The sequence below is a fragment of the Neocloeon triangulifer genome, unplaced genomic scaffold (assembly GCF_031216515.1).
Source record: "Neocloeon triangulifer isolate White Clay Creek 2 clone unplaced genomic scaffold, ASM3121651v1 ptg000002l, whole genome shotgun sequence".
NCBI classification, from domain to species: Eukaryota; Metazoa; Arthropoda; class Insecta; order Ephemeroptera; family Baetidae; genus Neocloeon; species Neocloeon triangulifer.
The window spans coordinates 5076668-5094933 of record NW_026775545.1 but is presented as its reverse complement, the minus strand read 5'-3'; the positions used below and the strand labels follow the sequence as shown (position 1 = coordinate 5094933).

General features: G+C 39.5%; 5 protein-coding genes across 6 annotated transcripts; 3 read left to right on the top strand and 2 right to left on the bottom strand.

Annotated features, from left to right (window-relative positions):
* Positions 1 to 40: 40 nt before the first annotated feature.
* On the top strand, positions 41 to 1330 carry LOC132204665 (uncharacterized). Its single transcript, XM_059633295.1, has 4 exons — positions 41 to 189; positions 242 to 631; positions 699 to 989; positions 1045 to 1330. The coding sequence occupies exons 1-4, from the start codon at positions 145 to 147 to the stop codon at positions 1246 to 1248; spliced, it is 930 nt and encodes a 309-aa protein (XP_059489278.1). The 5' UTR covers positions 41 to 144; the 3' UTR covers positions 1249 to 1330.
* Positions 1331 to 1674: 344 nt separating this feature from the next.
* LOC132202514 (protein HIRA) lies at positions 1675 to 5903 on the bottom strand. Its single transcript, XM_059629473.1, has 17 exons — positions 5735 to 5903; positions 5555 to 5617; positions 5381 to 5491; positions 5058 to 5324; positions 4846 to 5006; positions 4625 to 4792; positions 4259 to 4540; positions 3928 to 4199; positions 3556 to 3864; positions 3162 to 3492; positions 2984 to 3099; positions 2647 to 2930; positions 2488 to 2584; positions 2289 to 2432; positions 2083 to 2231; positions 1935 to 2029; positions 1675 to 1885 (listed from the first exon to the last, which is right to left on the bottom strand). The coding sequence occupies exons 1-17, from the start codon at positions 5769 to 5771 to the stop codon at positions 1766 to 1768; spliced, it is 3006 nt and encodes a 1001-aa protein (XP_059485456.1). The 5' UTR covers positions 5772 to 5903; the 3' UTR covers positions 1675 to 1765.
* Positions 5904 to 5932: 29 nt separating this feature from the next.
* LOC132202522 (zinc finger protein ztf-16) lies at positions 5933 to 8853 on the top strand. 2 transcript variants are annotated; one of them, XM_059629494.1, is made up of 3 exons: positions 5933 to 6091; positions 6779 to 7527; positions 7900 to 8853. In XM_059629494.1, the coding sequence occupies exons 2-3, from the start codon at positions 6804 to 6806 to the stop codon at positions 8502 to 8504; spliced, it is 1329 nt and encodes a 442-aa protein (XP_059485477.1). In that variant the 5' UTR covers positions 5933 to 6091; positions 6779 to 6803; the 3' UTR covers positions 8505 to 8853. The 2 variants fall into 2 exon arrangements, with proteins under 2 accessions (XP_059485477.1, XP_059485468.1); XM_059629485.1 differs by having other exon boundaries at positions 7885 to 8853.
* A 3462-nt stretch (positions 8854 to 12315) lies between these two features.
* Positions 12316 to 16572, top strand: LOC132202445 (mediator of RNA polymerase II transcription subunit 24). The gene is made up of 18 exons (XM_059629371.1): positions 12316 to 12449; positions 12534 to 12643; positions 12707 to 12832; positions 12891 to 12992; positions 13050 to 13281; positions 13333 to 13438; positions 13487 to 13661; positions 13714 to 13867; positions 13928 to 14256; positions 14307 to 14534; positions 14585 to 14778; positions 14843 to 15202; positions 15256 to 15406; positions 15460 to 15599; positions 15653 to 15797; positions 15851 to 16045; positions 16101 to 16410; positions 16468 to 16572. The coding sequence occupies exons 2-18, from the start codon at positions 12539 to 12541 to the stop codon at positions 16479 to 16481; spliced, it is 3066 nt and encodes a 1021-aa protein (XP_059485354.1). The 5' UTR covers positions 12316 to 12449; positions 12534 to 12538; the 3' UTR covers positions 16482 to 16572.
* Positions 16495 to 18228, bottom strand: LOC132202454 (26S proteasome non-ATPase regulatory subunit 13). The gene is made up of 7 exons (XM_059629383.1): positions 18067 to 18228; positions 17764 to 17877; positions 17512 to 17701; positions 17205 to 17456; positions 16968 to 17156; positions 16713 to 16910; positions 16495 to 16657 (listed from the first exon to the last, which is right to left on the bottom strand). Exons 1-7 carry the CDS (start codon positions 18180 to 18182, stop codon positions 16559 to 16561), a joined length of 1158 nt encoding a protein of 385 aa, XP_059485366.1. The 5' UTR covers positions 18183 to 18228; the 3' UTR covers positions 16495 to 16558.
* Between the last annotated feature and the right edge of the window lie 38 nt (positions 18229 to 18266).

Sequence of the window (18266 nt, the reverse complement as noted above, 5' to 3'; positions counted from 1 at the left end):
GGTCATTGCCCACTTAATTATTTCTTGGTGCAATGAAAACAACCTATTAGGAGCAGTGTCTGAAAACAGCAGACTATTTCCCCTGTAACAAATCAATCTATAAATAGGGCGTGCTCATCCAATTCTTGCTCAGTTCTTCTCAAGATGCGCACACTTCTCATTATTTGTTTGGGCCTGGCCTTCTCGCAGGTAATTATATTACAAAGCCACAAATCGCCTCAAGATTCATTCCTTCGATTAGGCTCTTGCGGGTCCAGTTGAGGTGACGACCCAAGTTGATGTGGTGCCGGATGTTGTGAAACCTGTGGTCACGGATGAAAAAGTCATCACCCCTGTCATTGTGGCTGAAAAAGTTATTCCAGTAGCAATTCCAGTTCCAGCAGAAAAAATCCCAATTGTTCCCGTCGATGAGCACCATACGGCACAAATCCCCATTTTCGTTAAGGCTGAAAAAGTGCCAGTGGGTGTCACTCCAGTTGAGGAACCAAAATATGTTGTGGTAGAAGCAAAGGCCTTGGCTTTTGAGTCATCATTGAAGAGGCTGCAGTTCTTTGAACGTACCTACATGGCTAACCCGTTCCCTGTCGACGAGCACTTCAGATTGGTTTTTGACTCTATGGTTGATCTTGGAGTAATAATATCTTTTTATTTTCATTTTCAACTTCAATTAAAAAAAAAAAAAACATAATTTTTGCTAGGTGGAGCGCACACAGCTTGATAAGCTGAAGGAAAAAGTTTTTGGAAATCTCGAAGCTGCCCAAAAAGCAACCTACGAACATTCCTACATGTTCAACACCCTGATCGAACTGGTTGAAGAAGTAGTCTACAAACTGCGCAACGGTGCCACCAAGGATTCTTTTGTGCGGAGCAAAATTGCAGTGGAGGAAGTAGCGAAATTGCTCAGGGCAGACTTATCGGAAATAAGGGTCAGGATACACCACAATCTTGAAACCTACACTGGAACAATTAGGGCCCTGACAGACGTATATGTGAGTAAATTTTTTAAATTTTACGATTCTGAATCAAATACATAAATTTTGTTAGACGAATCCCGACGCAGCGGTTGTGAAGCGACATATGAAGCTCGTAAAGTTTATCTACGATTTGGGACATGACGAGTTGGAAGATATTCTATCAATGCTCACAGATGACTGGAATGAGTTCTTGGCGGACTATGAGAAGTTCATCAATGCCATTGCTGATGCTGTTGATGATTTCATCACTGACGATACCACTGGCACACCTTGAAGTTACTTTGCAACATTTCAAATATCAATTTAAAACCCCTGGCATATCATTTATGTCAATAAAATTATGTTTGGTTTTTAAAGTATGTCCAAAATAATGCATTTTCTTATAAATATCGTAATTTCCTCCACTGAGAATTGAACAGATTTTATTTTCACTTTATTGGGAGAAAGGTTCCATCAAAAGGCTAAATTAGTCAATTAATAAAGGCTTTTATAGTTTCAACGCAGAGACATGTGTGCAAGAGAAAAGTAAAAAGCTTGCAAATGAGTGGAAATTTATAGCACACATTACTAGAATTAAATTTTCCGTCGCAGACTTACACTTACAACAATATTTGCATTAAAAATTTTAAAACCATTCTGTGTACTTATGTGTCTATATACTTATTTTGGTTTTGAAATAACTTCCAAATACTTGATTTTCTTGTAAAAATATCAATTTCTTTTATTGATTTTGAACCGACTTCATCAAGACTACATGATGTTGTGAACGAAATAGTTAAAGGTGAAAATATTTACTTGCTGCTTGTAGCACTTTCTAGCAAATCATTGTACTCAGAGTAAAGTCGCTGCAGACTAAGATTGGAGGCAACCACAGTTAGCATTTCTTGCAAAAGCTGATGCTTTGAAAGTCCCTATAATAAAACATTAAATTCAGAAGATAACAAAATTAAGATATTTTACCATGATTTTATCATCCCATGATCTACTATTGGCTGAGTGTGGATGTGCTGGACCCAAAAGCTCATCAAATATCAGCCTTAGGCGAGCTTCCATTCCTAAGATTAAGATGCATTAATAAAGTATTTTACTTTGGTGGCTTTTCAATTACCTTCATGCACCAAAAATCTGACAAAAGCTGATAACCACAGATGATAGTCCCTAGATGACTGCAGAAGTCTGCTTGATGCCATCTGCTGCTCAAGGAACGTAAGGGTGCAACTCGTTGCAGGACCAGAGGCTGAAGATAAGTTTGAGCGGCTGTACCAGGCAAATCATTAATATCAAACTAGCTAATAAAAAATTAAAGAAACTCACAAATGAACTTTGCTAGCAGATTGTAGAGCAGTGAGAGGGGGCATCGGAGAAGCAGATAAGTTTCCTGACTGTGTAACTGCGTTAGCGTACAAAAGGTGGCTGGAGCTCTGCTGTACAGGATCTCGTCCATCTCCGAGGAGAGTCCTTTGGAATAATTATAAAATTGAGGGTCATTCAATTTTGACAAAAATATTCTTGCCATGCTTTGAGCTGGTTGCAGTACAGGTACAATTTTCCTGTCGAAAGTGTCAAAACAGGGTTTCCGTTTTCCATAACTTGGCAACTGACGACAGACGCTGAAAAATATAGATAGCCATTTATAAATTGTTCAGAATCTAAATTAAAAAGATCAGAATACCATTTTTATCCAGCAAATGTGTTATGGATTTATCAACCAAGACTGCCTTCTTTGCTGGTACGTCCCATACGCTGAGCATTCCTTTCACAGTTAACACAAAAATGTGGCCACGACTGACAATGAGCCTCGATGGTCTACCAGATAGCTGCAGAGGAGGGAGAGGTCTTCGTCCGTGCATTGTTTCGAACACTATCAACGTGCAATCTTCACAACACACTGCACATAAAAATGCGTTGCAACCTGCTGCCACTGCTTTGCTGCTCAAAACTGCCTCCCAATCAGAGCTTTTGTAATAATTAAATTATTTATCTCTCACAGTTAATAAAGTTTAATTTACCCCTTGTCATTAGGGCTCTTGTTGCTGAAATAACATTTCACCAAATTCAGAGGTCCAAACGAGCTTGCAACTGCAGAATTCTCTACAGTCAGTACTTTCCCCAGGCATCCAGACACCTTAAAAATTCAACATTTTATTTCTTACGTCAAAATATTCAAATTGATTGAGCAACTCATACCTTCACATTCAAAGTTTTGTCTATGCCGAGTGCAGGCAATTTAAACTCATTCTCAGCCACAACCAAAACTTGTTTTGCAGGAGATTGGGCAGCTGGTGTTTGTACTGGTGCAGGTGCTGCAGGTGTGGCAATAGTTTTCTCAGTCTTTTCAAGACGGTCCACCTTTTCAGACAGAGGTGGTCGGCCTCTTCTTTTTCCAGTTTTGGTTTTGATCTCTGTTGGTTTATCTTGAAACGACACGGATGGAGTCTTCTCTATCTTTTCTTCTGACTTTGGCTTATCTTCCTTCGGCTTATCTTCAACCTTTGGAGCTTCCTCTGGTTTTGATTCACTTCAAAAATATTAATGGTTAACAATTTAAAATAAATGCAAAGTTCAATTTTCCAGAAAATACCTTGGCTTGTCGACTTTTGATGTGAGTGGGGTCGGCTGGTCCATGCTATCTGAGGCAGAGCCGTTGACTTTTTCTGGAGTTTCAATCAGTTTTGGTGGAGGAGGTTTAGGGGGTGTCTGATCTACATCCATCGACTTGCTCGGTGAAGCCGATTCCAACTTTTCCTGAGATTGTGGTTTTTGGTTTGAAGGTTTGCTCACGTTGGGCGTTATGATGTCCTCACGTTTTTCAATGACTATTTTACTCGTTGTCTCTGTAGAGCTGCTGAAGGTTGGCTGCGAAGATGAGCTGAAAGGTTGGGGTGCCTCTCTGTTGAAAAATTAAGGCTTTATTTTTAACTTCCCATCCAATGGAAAAAAATCTTTCTCTTACCCATTGTCAACGACAGTTGGTATGAACATAGGTGTGATTCTTCTCTTGCCGTCTGAAGTTCGTGTTTCTATCTGCTTGCTTGGCCCTCTCATTGGAGACGGAATATTTGTGTTGGGCTTACTGACAGAATTGACTTTTGTTGGGGTTGAGTTTTGCTGCTGTCGCTGAGATTCTCTGACTGCCAGCAGTTCAGGAGTTTCCACTATGGTAGTCGAAGTGAGAGAGTTTGGAACTGACAGTGATTTTCCGTAAATTCTCTCGTGTAGAGCTTTCTGCGTTACAAATTTTCATTAGTCAGAAATAAATTATTAGAGAAAAATTGTTTGCAAACTTTTTCGCTAGCACTCAATGCCTTGCCAATTTCCTTTTCTTCAAACTCCACACATGCAACAGTGCCGTCCCACGAGCAAACCATCAAGACACAACCACTGGCACTCCACGACAAGTCAAGAACAGAATCGTTAAAGAGTTCTTTTATGGTCACAACCGGTCTCTTCAGAGCTGTCGACCAAACTGAAATTGATCTGTCTCTAGATCCTATGGCACAACAACAGTACTGCTGAGGCTTGTTTGAGTGAGGCAGTGACTTGAGCAAAATGTTGCCATTAAATCTCTGTGAAAGAAAATGAAAAAATTATTTAAATTTATAATTGTCTTATTTGAAAATGAAAATAACTTTCAATCAAGAAATACTTACAACACAAGTTATGGCCTTTCTGTGCCCTACAAAGTCCTTGTCTGTGACCCATCCTTCACGTTCAATGATTTGAGCTGTGGGTCCTCCACCATTCATAGCATGAGCTGAGACCAGATACTGGCCATCAGGGCTCCAACTCATTCGAAGTACATGCGTTGTCCCACCACACTTGACACAAATGGATTTTAGAAAATATTGTTTCAATGTTCATATAAAATTACTTCTTTGAAGGGCTCTGTGATTGACGTTTCTTGCTTCCAGTCTGATGTTCTCCATACTCTCAAGGACTTGTCGTCCGACTGAGAGGCCAAAAACTTTCCAATCGGATCCCAAACAACTCCTTTTACAAGTCCACTGTGTCCTCTCAAAACAGTGATCACCTCTAAAAAATAATTAATTGGGATTATAAATTTTTTTTTTAAACTTCACAAACCAGGAAAGTTCAGGGCGTTCCATATGATAATTGAGTTGTCGACGCTGCTAGAAGCAAGCCAGGCGTCATGAGGAGCCCAAGCAAGGTCCAAAACGTCCCCAGAATGAGACCTAAGAGTGAAGACACATCGCCAGGACTCAGCTGTGGAACCTCCGCCAAAAACCGAGCCGCCTGAGCCAGAGTGTTGCCAGATCAAAATCGTTTTGTCGTCTCCACATGAAGCTAAATATCGGCCAGACATGTTCCATCGAACGCAATTTACGCAAGCTGGTTAAAATGCAAATTTAAAATTTTTAATTCATGAAAATTTACAAGCAATTTACCAAGGTGGTTGTCCATTTGACACAACAATTTTGGGACATTTTCATCTTTTTCCACTTCCTCCGAGAGCACAGGGGCCATATTCCATATTACGACCCTGCCACAATCTTCACCTAAAACATTTGAAAATTTTAATAAAAAATTGTTCAAACTGACATAAAAAATTCCAATCAAACCTTGGCCACCTGTGGCGAATCGAGATCCATCAGGGTGAATGTCGATTGAGAAGATCGGACGCCCTGGAAAATAATAAACATCAAAACATACAATTCTTGGAGTTCAAAATTTTCTTCTTTTGTTTTTGAATTTACTGTTGGGGTAGGTTAATTAAAAACAAAGATAAAAATCAATCGAACCTTCATGGGCAACCCAGGCCGGTTTCAGCAGCTTCATTGCGACGACGCCGCGTCCGAATTGGAAACAGAAACCAAACGGGTTGACTTAGGACATGCGTTTTTTTGGTCGTCCAGCCAGCGGCAACACAACTCCCGTTCGCTCCCCGCAATTCCCTCTCCGGCAGCGCGTCTCATTTCTCTGCGTCAGCTGCGGTCGCGCCTTCACTTGTTTTTTATAAGATGGCAGAGTAAATGGAACAATCTGCCACCGGGCAAGGTTATTTTGCATCGATTTTATGGCCAGGCGCCCGACGAATTTCGGCCAGCAGCGCGAGGGGATGTCCGCCTGTTAGTTGGAAGCACATTCTGCCCATTTTCGTAAGTGGTGCCCACCGTTCGGAACGACTGTCTTTGTTTATTTACGGGCCCAGCGCCTTTTCTCGTACCACGTCAGACCGCCTCTTATGCATGCAAGGTGGTGTTTCGCAGTTCCCAGTCGATTTTTTTGGGACTTGATCATCTCTTTGACCACCGAAATTTTTCTCAAATGGTTCCGCTGGGTTGAGCGTCCTGCTGACCTTGATGACAAGGGTCCACTCACGGGACGTGTCGGACTCGACATCGATCCGTGGGCTTTTATTATGCTCTGGTGCTCGGCTGACTCAATGTGACCCTTGTTGGCAATTGCAAATTTTCAAATCTATAATTGATAATGATATGTTTACAATAAATTTTGCTAAAAATTTAATAGACGTTCCAGAAAAAAATTTGTGACATGTTTGTGCTGAAATTGATTTTCTGTCTTTATTTTAAAGAGAGTCAATAAATTTTATTTTAGCAAACCAATCAATTCATGCAATAACAGACGATGTATATTTTATCATAAAATTGCTTAATTTTCTTAATATTTGAAGAATAAAATTTATTTTCAATTTAAATGAAGTTTCCTAAAAAAAAAAAAATTAATTAAAGAGCTACTACTATGCCTTCCATCTTTATTATTTTATTTTATTTGTCACTCATAAAGATTGAATTTAATTAATTATATTTTAAATATTTTTCCAGGAAAGTAATCGTCTAGAAGAATGCCATGACAGAGCCGGACAGACACGTGGGTGCCGACGACAGTGGGTCAAGTGCTGAGGAGGCGGCCGGAGGCTCTGGAACCGGACTGGAGGAGGAACATGAGCGGCCGTCGCCCCCGGGGGGCCACGGCCAAAGCACATCAGAGGACGGGGGTGGTGGCAATAATGGCGACAACGGCGGGCCGATGACGAACGGGAGCGGCAACGGGGGTGGCGGGGGCGGCAACAAGATGTTCGAGTGCGACGTGTGCAACATGAAATTCTCGAACGGGGCCAACATGCGGCGACACAAGATGCGGCACACGGGCGTCAAGCCGTACGAGTGCCGGGTGTGTCAGAAGCGCTTCTTCCGCAAGGACCACCTGATGGAACACTTCACCACCCACACCAAGTCGCTGCCCTACCACTGCCCCATCTGCAACAAGGGCTTCCAGCGGCAGATTGCCATGCGCGCCCACTTCCAGAACGAGCATGTCGGCCACAACGACGTCGTCAAGACGTGTCCACTCTGCACCTACCGCGCCACCTCCATGAAGAGTCTCAGGGTCCACTTCTTCAACCGGCACGGCATCGACCTCGACAACCCGGCCACGCCGCCTGGACTCACCAACTCAGCCCTGCGATTTGAGCCGTCCGACATGGACAGGTCGCAGGACTCCACTTCGCCCATGCAGATGATCCCACCTCACTTCCTTGCTCCGCACGTCGAAATTTCCATGGCACCAGCTGGTAATTTCAAATACTTGACTTTAAATTTAAATTTGTAATTAGTTTGGCGTACAATTTATTCCCACTATGTTTGCATAAGAGTTAAAGAAGCAGTTAAATATGAGAATTCGCATCTTCAATTTATATTTTTTTATTCCCCCTTTTACAAAAGCACTTACCTGATTTGACATCATAGATTAATATTTTAGTGATTTAACTTGCCCAGGATTTAAATGAAAAAAAGTAATGGCAATCCAAAAGCCCAAAAGTTGTTCCCTTTTGTTTAAATACGCATTATTTAGCCTATTTAGGAAAGAAACAAAAATTAAAAATATAAAACATTAAATGAATATCCTGAATATCAATATATAAAAACAGATATTCTTTTTGTAGGTGGATCCAACTTCCACAACTCTGGGGGCAGCTTCTCTCCTCCGGCTGATTTAAGTCATCAGAGGCCGGGCTCGACAAACGGCACCGCCAACTCGCCATCCGCCTCGCCGCAGTCGTCCAACTCGAACACTCCGTCCAGCACAGCGCAGCAGGCGGCGGCAGACCTTCCGCCTCCCTCCATTTCCCTGATCCCAATTAAGCAAGAGCCGAAAGAGGATGCTGGGAGCGGAGGCGGCGCCGCTACCACCCCCGAGAGGCAGCCATCAGATAGCAACGGGCAGCCGCTTCAGGAGAGCGCCCTGTCCTTGATCAAGGTGTCACCCCTCAAGTCACTGCTCCGAGACGAAGGGGCGGCCTCTGCGCCGCGGCGGGGGCGGGCGTCCGCCCTGGCGCAGTGCTTGGAGCAGCCGCCGCGGGGCGGCATGCCCGGGGGCGGCTGCTGTCAATGTGTTCATTGTGGGATTGTGTTTCCTGATCAGACCCTTTATTTCCTGCACAAGGGCTGCCACTCCGACAGTAACCCATGGAAATGTAATATCTGTGGTGAGCAATGCTCAAACATCTACGATTTTAACTCACATTTGCTCAGCAAGACGCACCAATGACTTGTCACTAGTAGCTGAAACTCTCTCGAGGCGGCACAAGACTCGAATATTAGAACAAACTTTCAAAAAGAAAAAATCAGTTAATTATTTGATGGGTCTTTTTTAATTTTTGGTTAATGTCAATTTCTAAAAGACCTTCAATTATCAAGTAGGGTTTACACAGATGTCCAGAGATATGCAATGAATTGTTTCTATTCGAGACTAGCAAATTGTTATGAAATCCAAAGTTTATGCAAGCTCAAAAGATATTGATGTTTTTAATTTATTTCTATAGAAATTTTTCTGCATATCATGGAAATTTTTGTAACAATTTTTAGGCACAGTAAAAACTTTATTCTTTTCTTTGGAACTTGTCGAGCCTGACGCTGCCTCGCACGTAGGGAGATAATTATTCAAATTTTAGCATTCCTTCTCTGCATATTACCATTTGTGACCAATGAAGGGCTCTGGTGTTTATTAAAAAGGAAAGGGACTGACTGAAAAATTACAAACACGGCGTCGCTCGATGGATTGGAGGCCCCTAAAGTACGACAAGATGTACAGTACACTTGGAAAAAAATCGCTTTTCGTAAAGTAGTTATTTGCATGACAAAACTTCCAGTGCCTCACTAATGATGGTTATATAATATAACTATGTACGGTTATTATTTTAGCTTAATTAACTAAAAGAATCGGTTATTATGAAAGAGTGGTAGCAAACTAAGAAAGTAAGGAAAGACGAGAGAATAATAATTAATAATATATATGGATTCAACCATGTAATTTAACTACTACTGCACCATAGGTGATTTAAGAAGCAGAGTTATATTAACTAAAATGCATACAATGAATATTTATGTAGGTTCTTTCTGGTTGATTGATCCATTAAACTGAGTAACACACTGCATAATTATCATATCAGTGACAAAGATTATAAGCAAAGAAAACACGTTAATCCAGAGGTTACAGCAACACATTCTACGATTGCTAGAGATACACTCATGTTAATTATAGATTAAAAAAAAAATGAAATACATTTCAGCCAAGCTAGAACGATGCAAACATCATAATTATTCGTTATTGACGACGACATAGTATATTTTTTAAATTTTATTCTTACAGTCGGTCCGAGATTTAGATCAGAATCATACTTAAAAAGTAAAATATATACAGCTACACCTTTATGAGCAAAATGAATATTTACTAAATACACAGGCACTCACTCTGTACTCTAAAAATCTTTGGAAAAATAGCCAAATCCAATCGCGCTTTCTGATCCAATCTTTTTAAATTGCTAACTCTAGTCTTAAATGAAAAATTCTAAAGAAAAATCGAGTTTGTTGTTCCGCAGAATTATCTAGAGTAGCCGGAAAGTGGCTTTGCAGGTTATGATATTTAAAAATATTACACTTACAAGGTAGGGTCTTGCTGACGATTTTTCTTTTGGGTTTTTAAAAGCGTTAGTGTATCTCTTAAAGTCAGTATTAACGTGCACCTTTAAACTAATGAAGGTTATGCTAGCGTAATTATTATGCAGCATCAGCGCTTCTTTCATTCCTTGAAAGGAACGCTCTACTTTTATTTATTATTAAAAATCGTTTCCAATCACAGCAAACAATGCCATATACTGACAAATTACTGGATAGAACCATCACTTATTATGATAAATATGTGATCCACTCTGACACGATTGTAACAAGAGTAAGAACGACTTAATTTTTAGGCATCTTAAATCAATTCAAGGACGAGAATACATATTTAATGTCACCTGGTTGTGATGTGCAAGTGAAAAAGAAGTTTATATATTTGAACAGAAATTTACATTTTTGTGTCGCTTTTGTTTGTCGGCGGAAGGAGCAAGCAATTCGTGTGCGGCTGGCTTGCAGATTGTTAATTATTTTTGTTATTTATTTACCAGAAATTCTTTTTGTTGAAATTTTCTTTGCTTCTGTGTTAGCCCTCGTATCGATCGGGCTTCTTCCCGACCCACCGGTCCTGTGACACACATTTGTTCAAGCGGCAGTGATTCAGTAACCTTCTCTTGATCTTTTTTTAAGACTGAAATTTAGTTTCATTTTCCTCTGCCAACGTAGTGTTTAAAAAAATTAGAGTTTTTGTTAAGGGATCTGTGGGTCACAAAATCGTTGAAATTTGAAAGAGAAATTGTTAAACAATTTTAAGAAAAGAAGAAAAGCTGGTTTAATGGAGCTGGTCTTTAAGCAGCGAATTATTTTTTGCTAGAGGTTTTTGGTGTGCGAATACTCGATTGTGAATACGTAGGGGTGAAGTTTGACTTTAGCTTCGTTTATTTAAAGGCTTCGACCACAGCACTGTCCATTTCACATTCCCCTACAAGCTATGTCTTGAAATATATTCCATTTACACATGCAAAAAGTCTTTAAATTTTTTGGGATTAATTGAAGTATTTTATTTTGATCAATTGGTGGGTTTTATGTTTGTTATGATCACTGTTGAAATTCTATTTAAAAGGGTTGAAAGTTCGGGGTAAAATTTGTAACTATCATTTTTTTTTTAAATTGTATAGTGTGAAATTCCATTAAACATTACAAATATTGGTATATTTTTTGTAATTGTTCCTATACTAATTCAATTAAAACTTACACGGGGAAATAAAATTATTTTGCTTGTGGGACAAAGATGAGATGATGTATTACTAAATTGTTATTCAGATCGAAAATCACATAAATAAACACACTCTGCACCACACTCCGATCAAGATGGACACATACTTCTTAAATGCGTAGAAGTTAATTTGTTGATTAATTATAATTACCACATAATAATATGCATACTATGTAAATTGCAGGCGAGGAGTATGTAATTATTAAACATTATTATACTTTATGAATTAATTAATACAAACACATTTGTGCGCGCTCGGCGCTAATTGAAAAGACCAAAAACTGTTAAAACGAATCTATTACTCTTATAGCATAATAATTATTATCGAAGTAAAAGGTAATCGCGTTACTAGGTATATGATTATTACAAGTTTATGGATTATAAAGAAGAAAAAAAATAAGTGAAACGGGCATCAAATTAATATTCTATATTTTAGAATACAAGGTTGTAGGTATATAATTATCAAAATTGTTACAAACAAAACAGAACCTTTGTGCGACCATACTAACTGTGCTGCTGGCATTGGTTTCCACGAGAAGATTTAAAAGCAAATTGGCTAATGTATGTGATCGATTTAAAACTAAGCAAACTGCGAAACAAAATGTGCATGATTAATTATGTCTTGTTGGTCAGTTAGTACCAAGTGCAAAGATGTGCCTTCTCGTCATACAAGCTGTAATAAAATTATATTTATTGAGCTTAAAAATTAAAATTTATTTTACTATGTAAAATCCCATTCAATTTTGCTGGTTCTACATTATTATTATTATTTTATATTTTTTTTAGTAAGTGCCATGAAAATGATTTCATTTAAATATTCTTCATTTTTTTGACAATTTCGATAAATACATAAAAAAATTGAATTTTGTTGACAGTTGTAATAACAAATTCCTTAAAAAATTTAAAATTCTTAATTGCGGGTTATTCTGGTTTTTAATTTATATTATAACAAAATTCTAGCAAACAAAAAATTATATTTTCTTAAATATTTGAATTAAATTATTTTCATAAAAAAAGAGAATAAAAAAAAAACTAGCTATTGTTTTCTTTTTCAAGAGCTTCTCTGATTAAAAAAATAAATGAAACAAAAAATAAATCAAGCGCACGAGGACTAATAAAATTTTGTTGCTTTCGCGCCATTTGTATTTGATTTGTTTGTAGCCCCTCTCCTCCGTAGTCCCCCTTGTCCCCCATCCTCCGACGTAAACAAAATTAACAAAAATCAAAACAGAAAAAGCTTGAGAAAAAGTAAAGTGCCGCTATCAACACAAATCTAAAAAAAAAACACCGCTGATCTTGCGAAGAAAATATATTCCTTGAAAGGTAAATGAGTGCTATATTTAAAAGCTGGACTCCCAACAGTTCGAACTTCTTTATAATAATCTTATTATCACTATTATTTATCAGGTGCGATGGAGACGAAAATCACCAGCAAAACGAGCAGTCTGCAGGCTCTTTTGCTACGAGCCTGGCGAGAAAGGTGGAATGACCTGCAGTGGGGTATCCAGATCAAAACAGTAAAATACATACCTTTTTTCAAATTTGATTAGTCCAAAAGTTCATAATAAAATTTTGAATAGGTTCTCCCTCGAGGGGTGAGTGGAGACGTTCACAATTTGGCCGACTGTATTTTGCAACAGGCTCTTGTAGGCCCAGGACCGAACCAACTCGTCCTTTCATATTTGAAGCACTCCCTTAGCTCACAGGTATACGCGTTTGTCTTTTTTAAATCTAAATTTTATAGATACAAAAATGTATTTTCAGCTTGTATCATATGCGGCTGTTATACAAAGAATCAGTAAATATGACGGAGTCAACAAACCTCACTGTGTGATCAGTCTTTTGGAACTGGTTGATGCAATCCTGGTATGTCATTTAAAACAGAAGAGTTTTATAATTAAATGTTATGATTTTTATATTCAGGGTCGAATGACTTGCCGAAGCAAAGCCGAAGAAGGAGCTTTGGCCAAGGCAGTTCTTTCTCTAGTAAACTGGCTTACAAATGTAGCATTACATGCTTATAAAAAGTTGGTCGAGCTTGGCACAAGCCAGGAACATACAGAGATGTTGGTCAGATCAACTGCACTTTTCTCTAAAGTTCTCGAATGCGAATTTGCGAAGGCCATGTTTTGCCTGGCTCGACTTGATGACAAAGGTTTTTAATTTTCATTAATTGTAATTATTATATCAATATAAAATTGTTTAGATTTGCATGGAGAATTTGTTGCAAAATGTCTAGAATTGGAAAATGCTCTGACGCAAGCAGCAACAGGAAGCATCAATTTGGGAAATAATGTCGAAGAGACTTTAAAGTATTTTTTCTTGATTCAATTTATGGAATTTTTAATGTCCACTTATAGAACATTGAAGCAGCTGAGGGTTTTGGAGATAAGCACATTTTCTGTTGATACAAACAACCCCATTGAGCCAGTTACATACTGTCTGCAGCCTCTGCTCGCAGTTGAGGTTCTTCTCAATCCCAGCGCTGACACCCAGTTTTTCGTCAATCAACTTCTTCTAATTCAACGGCTCAAAGTGACAAGCTCGTTTTTATTGTAGAATTATCTTATGAATTTTTATGCCCTAGGGATACAACTTTCCTCGAATCTGTTCTGAATTAATGAGAGCCTGTTTGTTGTGTTTGCGAGACGCTCTTGGTGGAAATGACGAGTCTCAGTGGGGCGCATTCACATTTTTGAAACTGCCCCAAATTCTCTTGAAACTGAACGCAACAGTGAAAGGTTTGCTCTTTAAGTCAAATTGAATAAAATTTAATTTAATACTGAAATAATACAACGCAGGGAATACAGCGGGAGAGGATTTTTCCCAAGATATTATTGAGGCAATAGAGTTGCTGTTTCAGTTTACTCCTCTTTTGGATACCTTAGATGTCAAGAGTAACTGCAACGTAGTTGAATGTCTTGTCTCAGAATTGCACAGGGTTGGTCTAATGACTGAAAAGCAAGCACAAGTTTTCTCTGCAAAAAGGGAAGGAGCCGTGTCGGCGGTCATCAAAATCGATCCGAACAGCCATCAGGCTGCTGGTACAATACCAAAAGTGATTGTACGAGCTGAACCCACCCTGGCCAGAATTCTCAAGACTCTGGACTCTGATTATTTGAAAATTCAGGTATTGATTTTAAATGTCATACTGTATTTTTCTATATTTAAAAACATCAGGATGCTCTTCTTGGAGTGCTCTCTCAAGTGCTGACTGGAAAGAGTTTTGAATTGATATTGGCCGTTGCCACAGTGCAAGACAAGCTACGGACCTTTGTCTCCAAGCTGATCAATTTTAACGAACTGAGTAGAGTTCCTGCAGCTGATGAGGCAACCTCAGGAAAGGGATCTCTAACCAGAGCTATGCTCTTTGACGTCTCATTCCTCATGCTTTGCTCAATTGTTCAGGTTTTATTTTTAACTATATTAAATTTTTTTTGAAGTTATTTTTATTCCAGTCTTATGGATCTGAGGTTGTCTTAAATGAAGACGGCACATCTGGAAATTCCTTTTTTGAGAAATGGGTGAGCGAGTGCATGGCAGAGAAAGGCCATCCAAAGTCACCTGATCAAATGCTTAACAACTGCGACCCCTCTAAATTGGAATCAATCCTCTCACAGTTCACCACACCTGATGCCGAATTTAAGACAAAGTATGGCTTGAAATATATTTCTTTTTTATTTAAATTGCTAATTTTTCTTCAATCATTTTAACAGCCAAGTTAAATGGCACGAGGTCTGCTTGCTCGTCCCCGCAGCCACCAAAGAACTTCTTTTTGCATGGGAGCAGGGCGCTCTGTCTCCGACAGACGTAAAGTCTGCGCTGGACAGCATGAGATCTCGCATGGGCTGTTTGCCAGTTTGTGCTGCATCCTGGCTTTGTAGCTACATGCAAATTTTGGACCAGGATGCTCTGCTTAAGCCGATGAACATGGTACAGCAGTTCTTATCTCCGACTGACGACATGCCCCAGCAGGACAATTACAAAGAGAGGTCAAATCTGATGTTCCAAATTATCAGAAAAATGCAATATGATCTACACCCACCATCTGCCAGCAAAGCCAAGTTGTCGCACAAGTAAACTCTGTTGCAAATCAATGTTGAAAAATTAAACTAATATTTGTTTCCAGCATTGTGTCCTCACTGCCTATAAGCGAGCAGTTGGTTAGCGTCTGGACCAATACCCACAAGAAAGGTTGGATAAATGTAGAAGCAACCACAACTTTGGAGTCACTTCTGCATACTGGAGGGTCTCTTTGGTTCGTCACAAACATTATAAAGGCAAGTGACTTCCAATTTAAGATTTCATCATCAGAAAAAATAATTCTTTTTAGGAAGTCCTCAAGTACAGATACAGTGATGAATTGAGCAGGGCCATTGACTTGGCCTTTGGCATTTTTCATCTAGATATTGAGCTCTGCACACTTGCTTTGGTTCAGCATCTTGTGCCAGCATATTTGCACAATAAAAACCAGTATGCTCTGCACTTAATCATTAATTACGCAAATATTTATTTTTTTTCAAAAGGGGTTCTGATCTTGTTGAACCACAAGCATCAGCGATAGCCCAGTTGTGTGCTTACTGCATCTTTGCTGCCCTCGAGTTTGGCAGCAATACGGTTCCCGGACAACCCAGCACACGGAAAAGGGCTCGAATGTATAGCGACGCAGAGGTACTTATACAAACATAATTTTATATTATACAAATTAATAATTTTTCTACAAGGATTTGGAAAGCATGGTGCCTGCAGCCAAAATGCTGCGACTGGGCTCCACTGATTCTCAAAGTGAAGCAAGTGCTAGTTTGATGTTCGTTGCCAATAGTGCAAATCAGGCCGCTTGCAGTGAAGACACAAGCAACTCATCCAGTTTGCCTGCCATCAGAGAGCCTCTGAAAACTGCCCTGCTGAAACTTTTTGAGGTAAATTTGAAAATCATTTTTTTAAAATTATCTTTAACTAATTCACTTTTCTTAGACGTTCTCCGCTATCGCCCTTGATGGCAAAATAACCCAGCACAAGCATTTCCTATTCCACTTTTTGGAGTTCTGTGTTTTGTGTGGCAAGGACAAAGCACGCATTGTTTTCCAAGTGATGCCTAGCACACTAGTGCCACACCTCTTGAGCTCCCTTCCCGATCTGTTCAGCTCTCAACTGTTACTTCAACTTTACGATACCAGCACTTCCGCCGGACGCCGCGAAACAGCAAGAGACCTGTGCATGCTACGGAACATGGCTCTTCAACCACCACCCTTAACTTATGCAATTGAGCTATCATCGAAATCTGGTTAATTACTTTGAATATTCAAATGTAACATACACTAAGATTTGACTATGAATTCAGGTCATCAGTTTTGAGGAGTGGACAAAATAAGTTTGAATTGTATCTTTATTAAATTAATTTACAAGAATAAGCAAAAACAAATACTTTTAAACTAAAGAGTGAGAATTTCATGAGCCTTTTCTTCCATAAGATTTTCCATCAACTTGACGTCGTTGCACCAAGCGTTGAGGCGCTGAATCATTCCGTTGATCTACAAAAGTAAAGATCTTGCAAAACCACCATAGCAAGTTTAAATTGGTAGATACCTGATTTTTGTCAAGGACTCTAGGTTGCACCCAGGTCATGTGCACATTTTGGGAGACTTGGTCAATCGCACCTTTGACCAAATTGAGAGACAGCGCCTTCATGACCAAAAACTCAACGTCAGTAACAGGGAGCTGAGTTTCTTTGGCGATCTCGGCAAACGTCAGAATTCGATTGTTTGATGGACGTTTGAAGGTCATCTATAATTTTACGAAAACGACACGTCTCAAAGTCAACAACATAACTTAGAAATGTACCTCCATGAGACAGAGGAGGGTGATTTTCTCACGTAGCTGCTTCTCATGTGCTACGAGATCGCCCATTGATTCCCAACTAGGCCTCATCTGCTCAAACTTGGCAATGTCACCTTGGTTGAACGCAATCAGCAATTGCTTAATCCAAACTGCAGGGGTGCCCTCCAATGACTCAAGAACAGGGTGGGCAAGCTGCAAAATCTAGTTAATATTTTTGAGCTTCATTAAAAAAAAAATTACCAATTCTCCAAAATTATAGACTCCTTCTCCAAGGAGAGCAGCAAGTCCGAGAAACGCAGCTATGTTGATTTTGTCCTCGGAAGACAGGGTATCAAGTTCGGAGCAGCCGAGATAACGCAATGAGGCTCTGTAGTACTCGGCATAGTTGCTCTGCAGTCTGTACAAATCGCTAGCCAACTGATAGTAGCGGCCATGCACTGGAGTCACACCGTCCTCATCGTCCAGAAGCTTTCCAACCTCGTCGATGACTTTCTACAGGTTGATTTATATTTTAGAAAATTTTTACTGAGACCAAAAAAAAAAATACTTTTGTGCCAGCCTGATCCTCGAGCTTGTTTAACAAAATGCTTCCAGCAAGAACTTTGCACAAGGCCACTGCCTCTGCACAGGACTGCACTTTAGGCTCCGTCTGCTGCAAAAATGCCACTGCATCCTTTGAGTTCTCGTACTGCTGCACAACGATCGCAATGATCTCAACCAGAGCTAGTGGATTTATTCTAAAAAGAAATAACAGAAATTGAGGATTTTTTAATTTAGTAGTTTTATAACATTTTTATACTTGTTTTCAAAGCCTTGGATGAAGTTGCTGTAGAGCTGGATGAGTTTGTCTCCTGATTGAAGAAAAGGGTGTTTGACGAATGTGCCCAGCTTAAGGGTGATTTGGTGCCACAGTCTGAAATATGCACACATAAATGAATCGCTTAGGCCAAGATTTGTTTATTAGCAATGCAAACGCTACAGGAAAAAATAAAATTACAATAAAAAGAACGATTGAGAAAGTGTCTTTGGCATAACAAAAACATCACATTTTGGTTGCAAAACAGCCAAAACTAGACGATCGCATTGAAATTTTGTGATTTACTTTTTGTTGTAGAGTTCCTCAAGATTCGCCCATTCGGCGGCCAACTCCGGAGGAGACTCGGCCTGCTGGGTAGCAAGATATTTAGTCGCATCTTTCACTGAGCCGGTTGACGCCATCGCATGTGTCAGCAGGATTTCAATAATACTAAAATTCGCGAAGCATCAGCAGGAAAATGTGGGCGGGTCAGAGTTTTAGGGCCT

Coding starts and splice junctions, on each gene's coding strand:
- LOC132204665 (XM_059633295.1), top strand. CDS start 145: ATGCGCACACTTCTCATTATTTGTTTGGGCCTGGCCTTCTCGCAG. Junction 632..698: donor ACTCTATGGTTGATCTTGGA/GTAATAATATCT, acceptor AATTTTTGCTAG/GTGGAGCGCACACAGCTTGA. Junction 990..1,044: donor GGGCCCTGACAGACGTATAT/GTGAGTAAATTT, acceptor AAATTTTGTTAG/ACGAATCCCGACGCAGCGGT.
- LOC132202514 (XM_059629473.1), bottom strand. CDS start 5,771: ATGAAGCTGCTGAAACCGGCCTGGGTTGCCCATGAAG. Junction 4,793..4,845: donor TCACAGAGCCCTTCAAAGAA/GTAATTTTATAT, acceptor ATTTGTGTCAAG/TGTGGTGGGACAACGCATGT. Junction 2,030..2,082: donor CAGATTTTTGGTGCATGAAG/GTAATTGAAAAG, acceptor TCTTAATCTTAG/GAATGGAAGCTCGCCTAAGG.
- LOC132202522 (XM_059629485.1), top strand. CDS start 6,804: ATGACAGAGCCGGACAGACACGTGGGTGCCGACGACAGTGGGTCAAGT. Junction 7,528..7,884: donor AATTTCCATGGCACCAGCTG/GTAATTTCAAAT, acceptor ATATAAAAACAG/ATATTCTTTTTGTAGGTGGA.
- LOC132202445 (XM_059629371.1), top strand. CDS start 12,539: ATGGAGACGAAAATCACCAGCAAAACGAGCAGTCTGCAGGCTCTTTTG. Junction 14,257..14,306: donor CTGATTATTTGAAAATTCAG/GTATTGATTTTA, acceptor TAAAAACATCAG/GATGCTCTTCTTGGAGTGCT. Junction 14,535..14,584: donor TGCTTTGCTCAATTGTTCAG/GTTTTATTTTTA, acceptor TTTTTATTCCAG/TCTTATGGATCTGAGGTTGT.
- LOC132202454 (XM_059629383.1), bottom strand. CDS start 18,182: ATGGCGTCAACCGGCTCAGTGAAAGATGCGACTAAATATCTTGCTACC. Junction 17,457..17,511: donor AGGATCAGGCTGGCACAAAA/GTATTTTTTTTT, acceptor ATCAACCTGTAG/AAAGTCATCGACGAGGTTGG. Junction 16,658..16,712: donor GAGTCCTTGACAAAAATCAG/GTATCTACCAAT, acceptor TTACTTTTGTAG/ATCAACGGAATGATTCAGCG.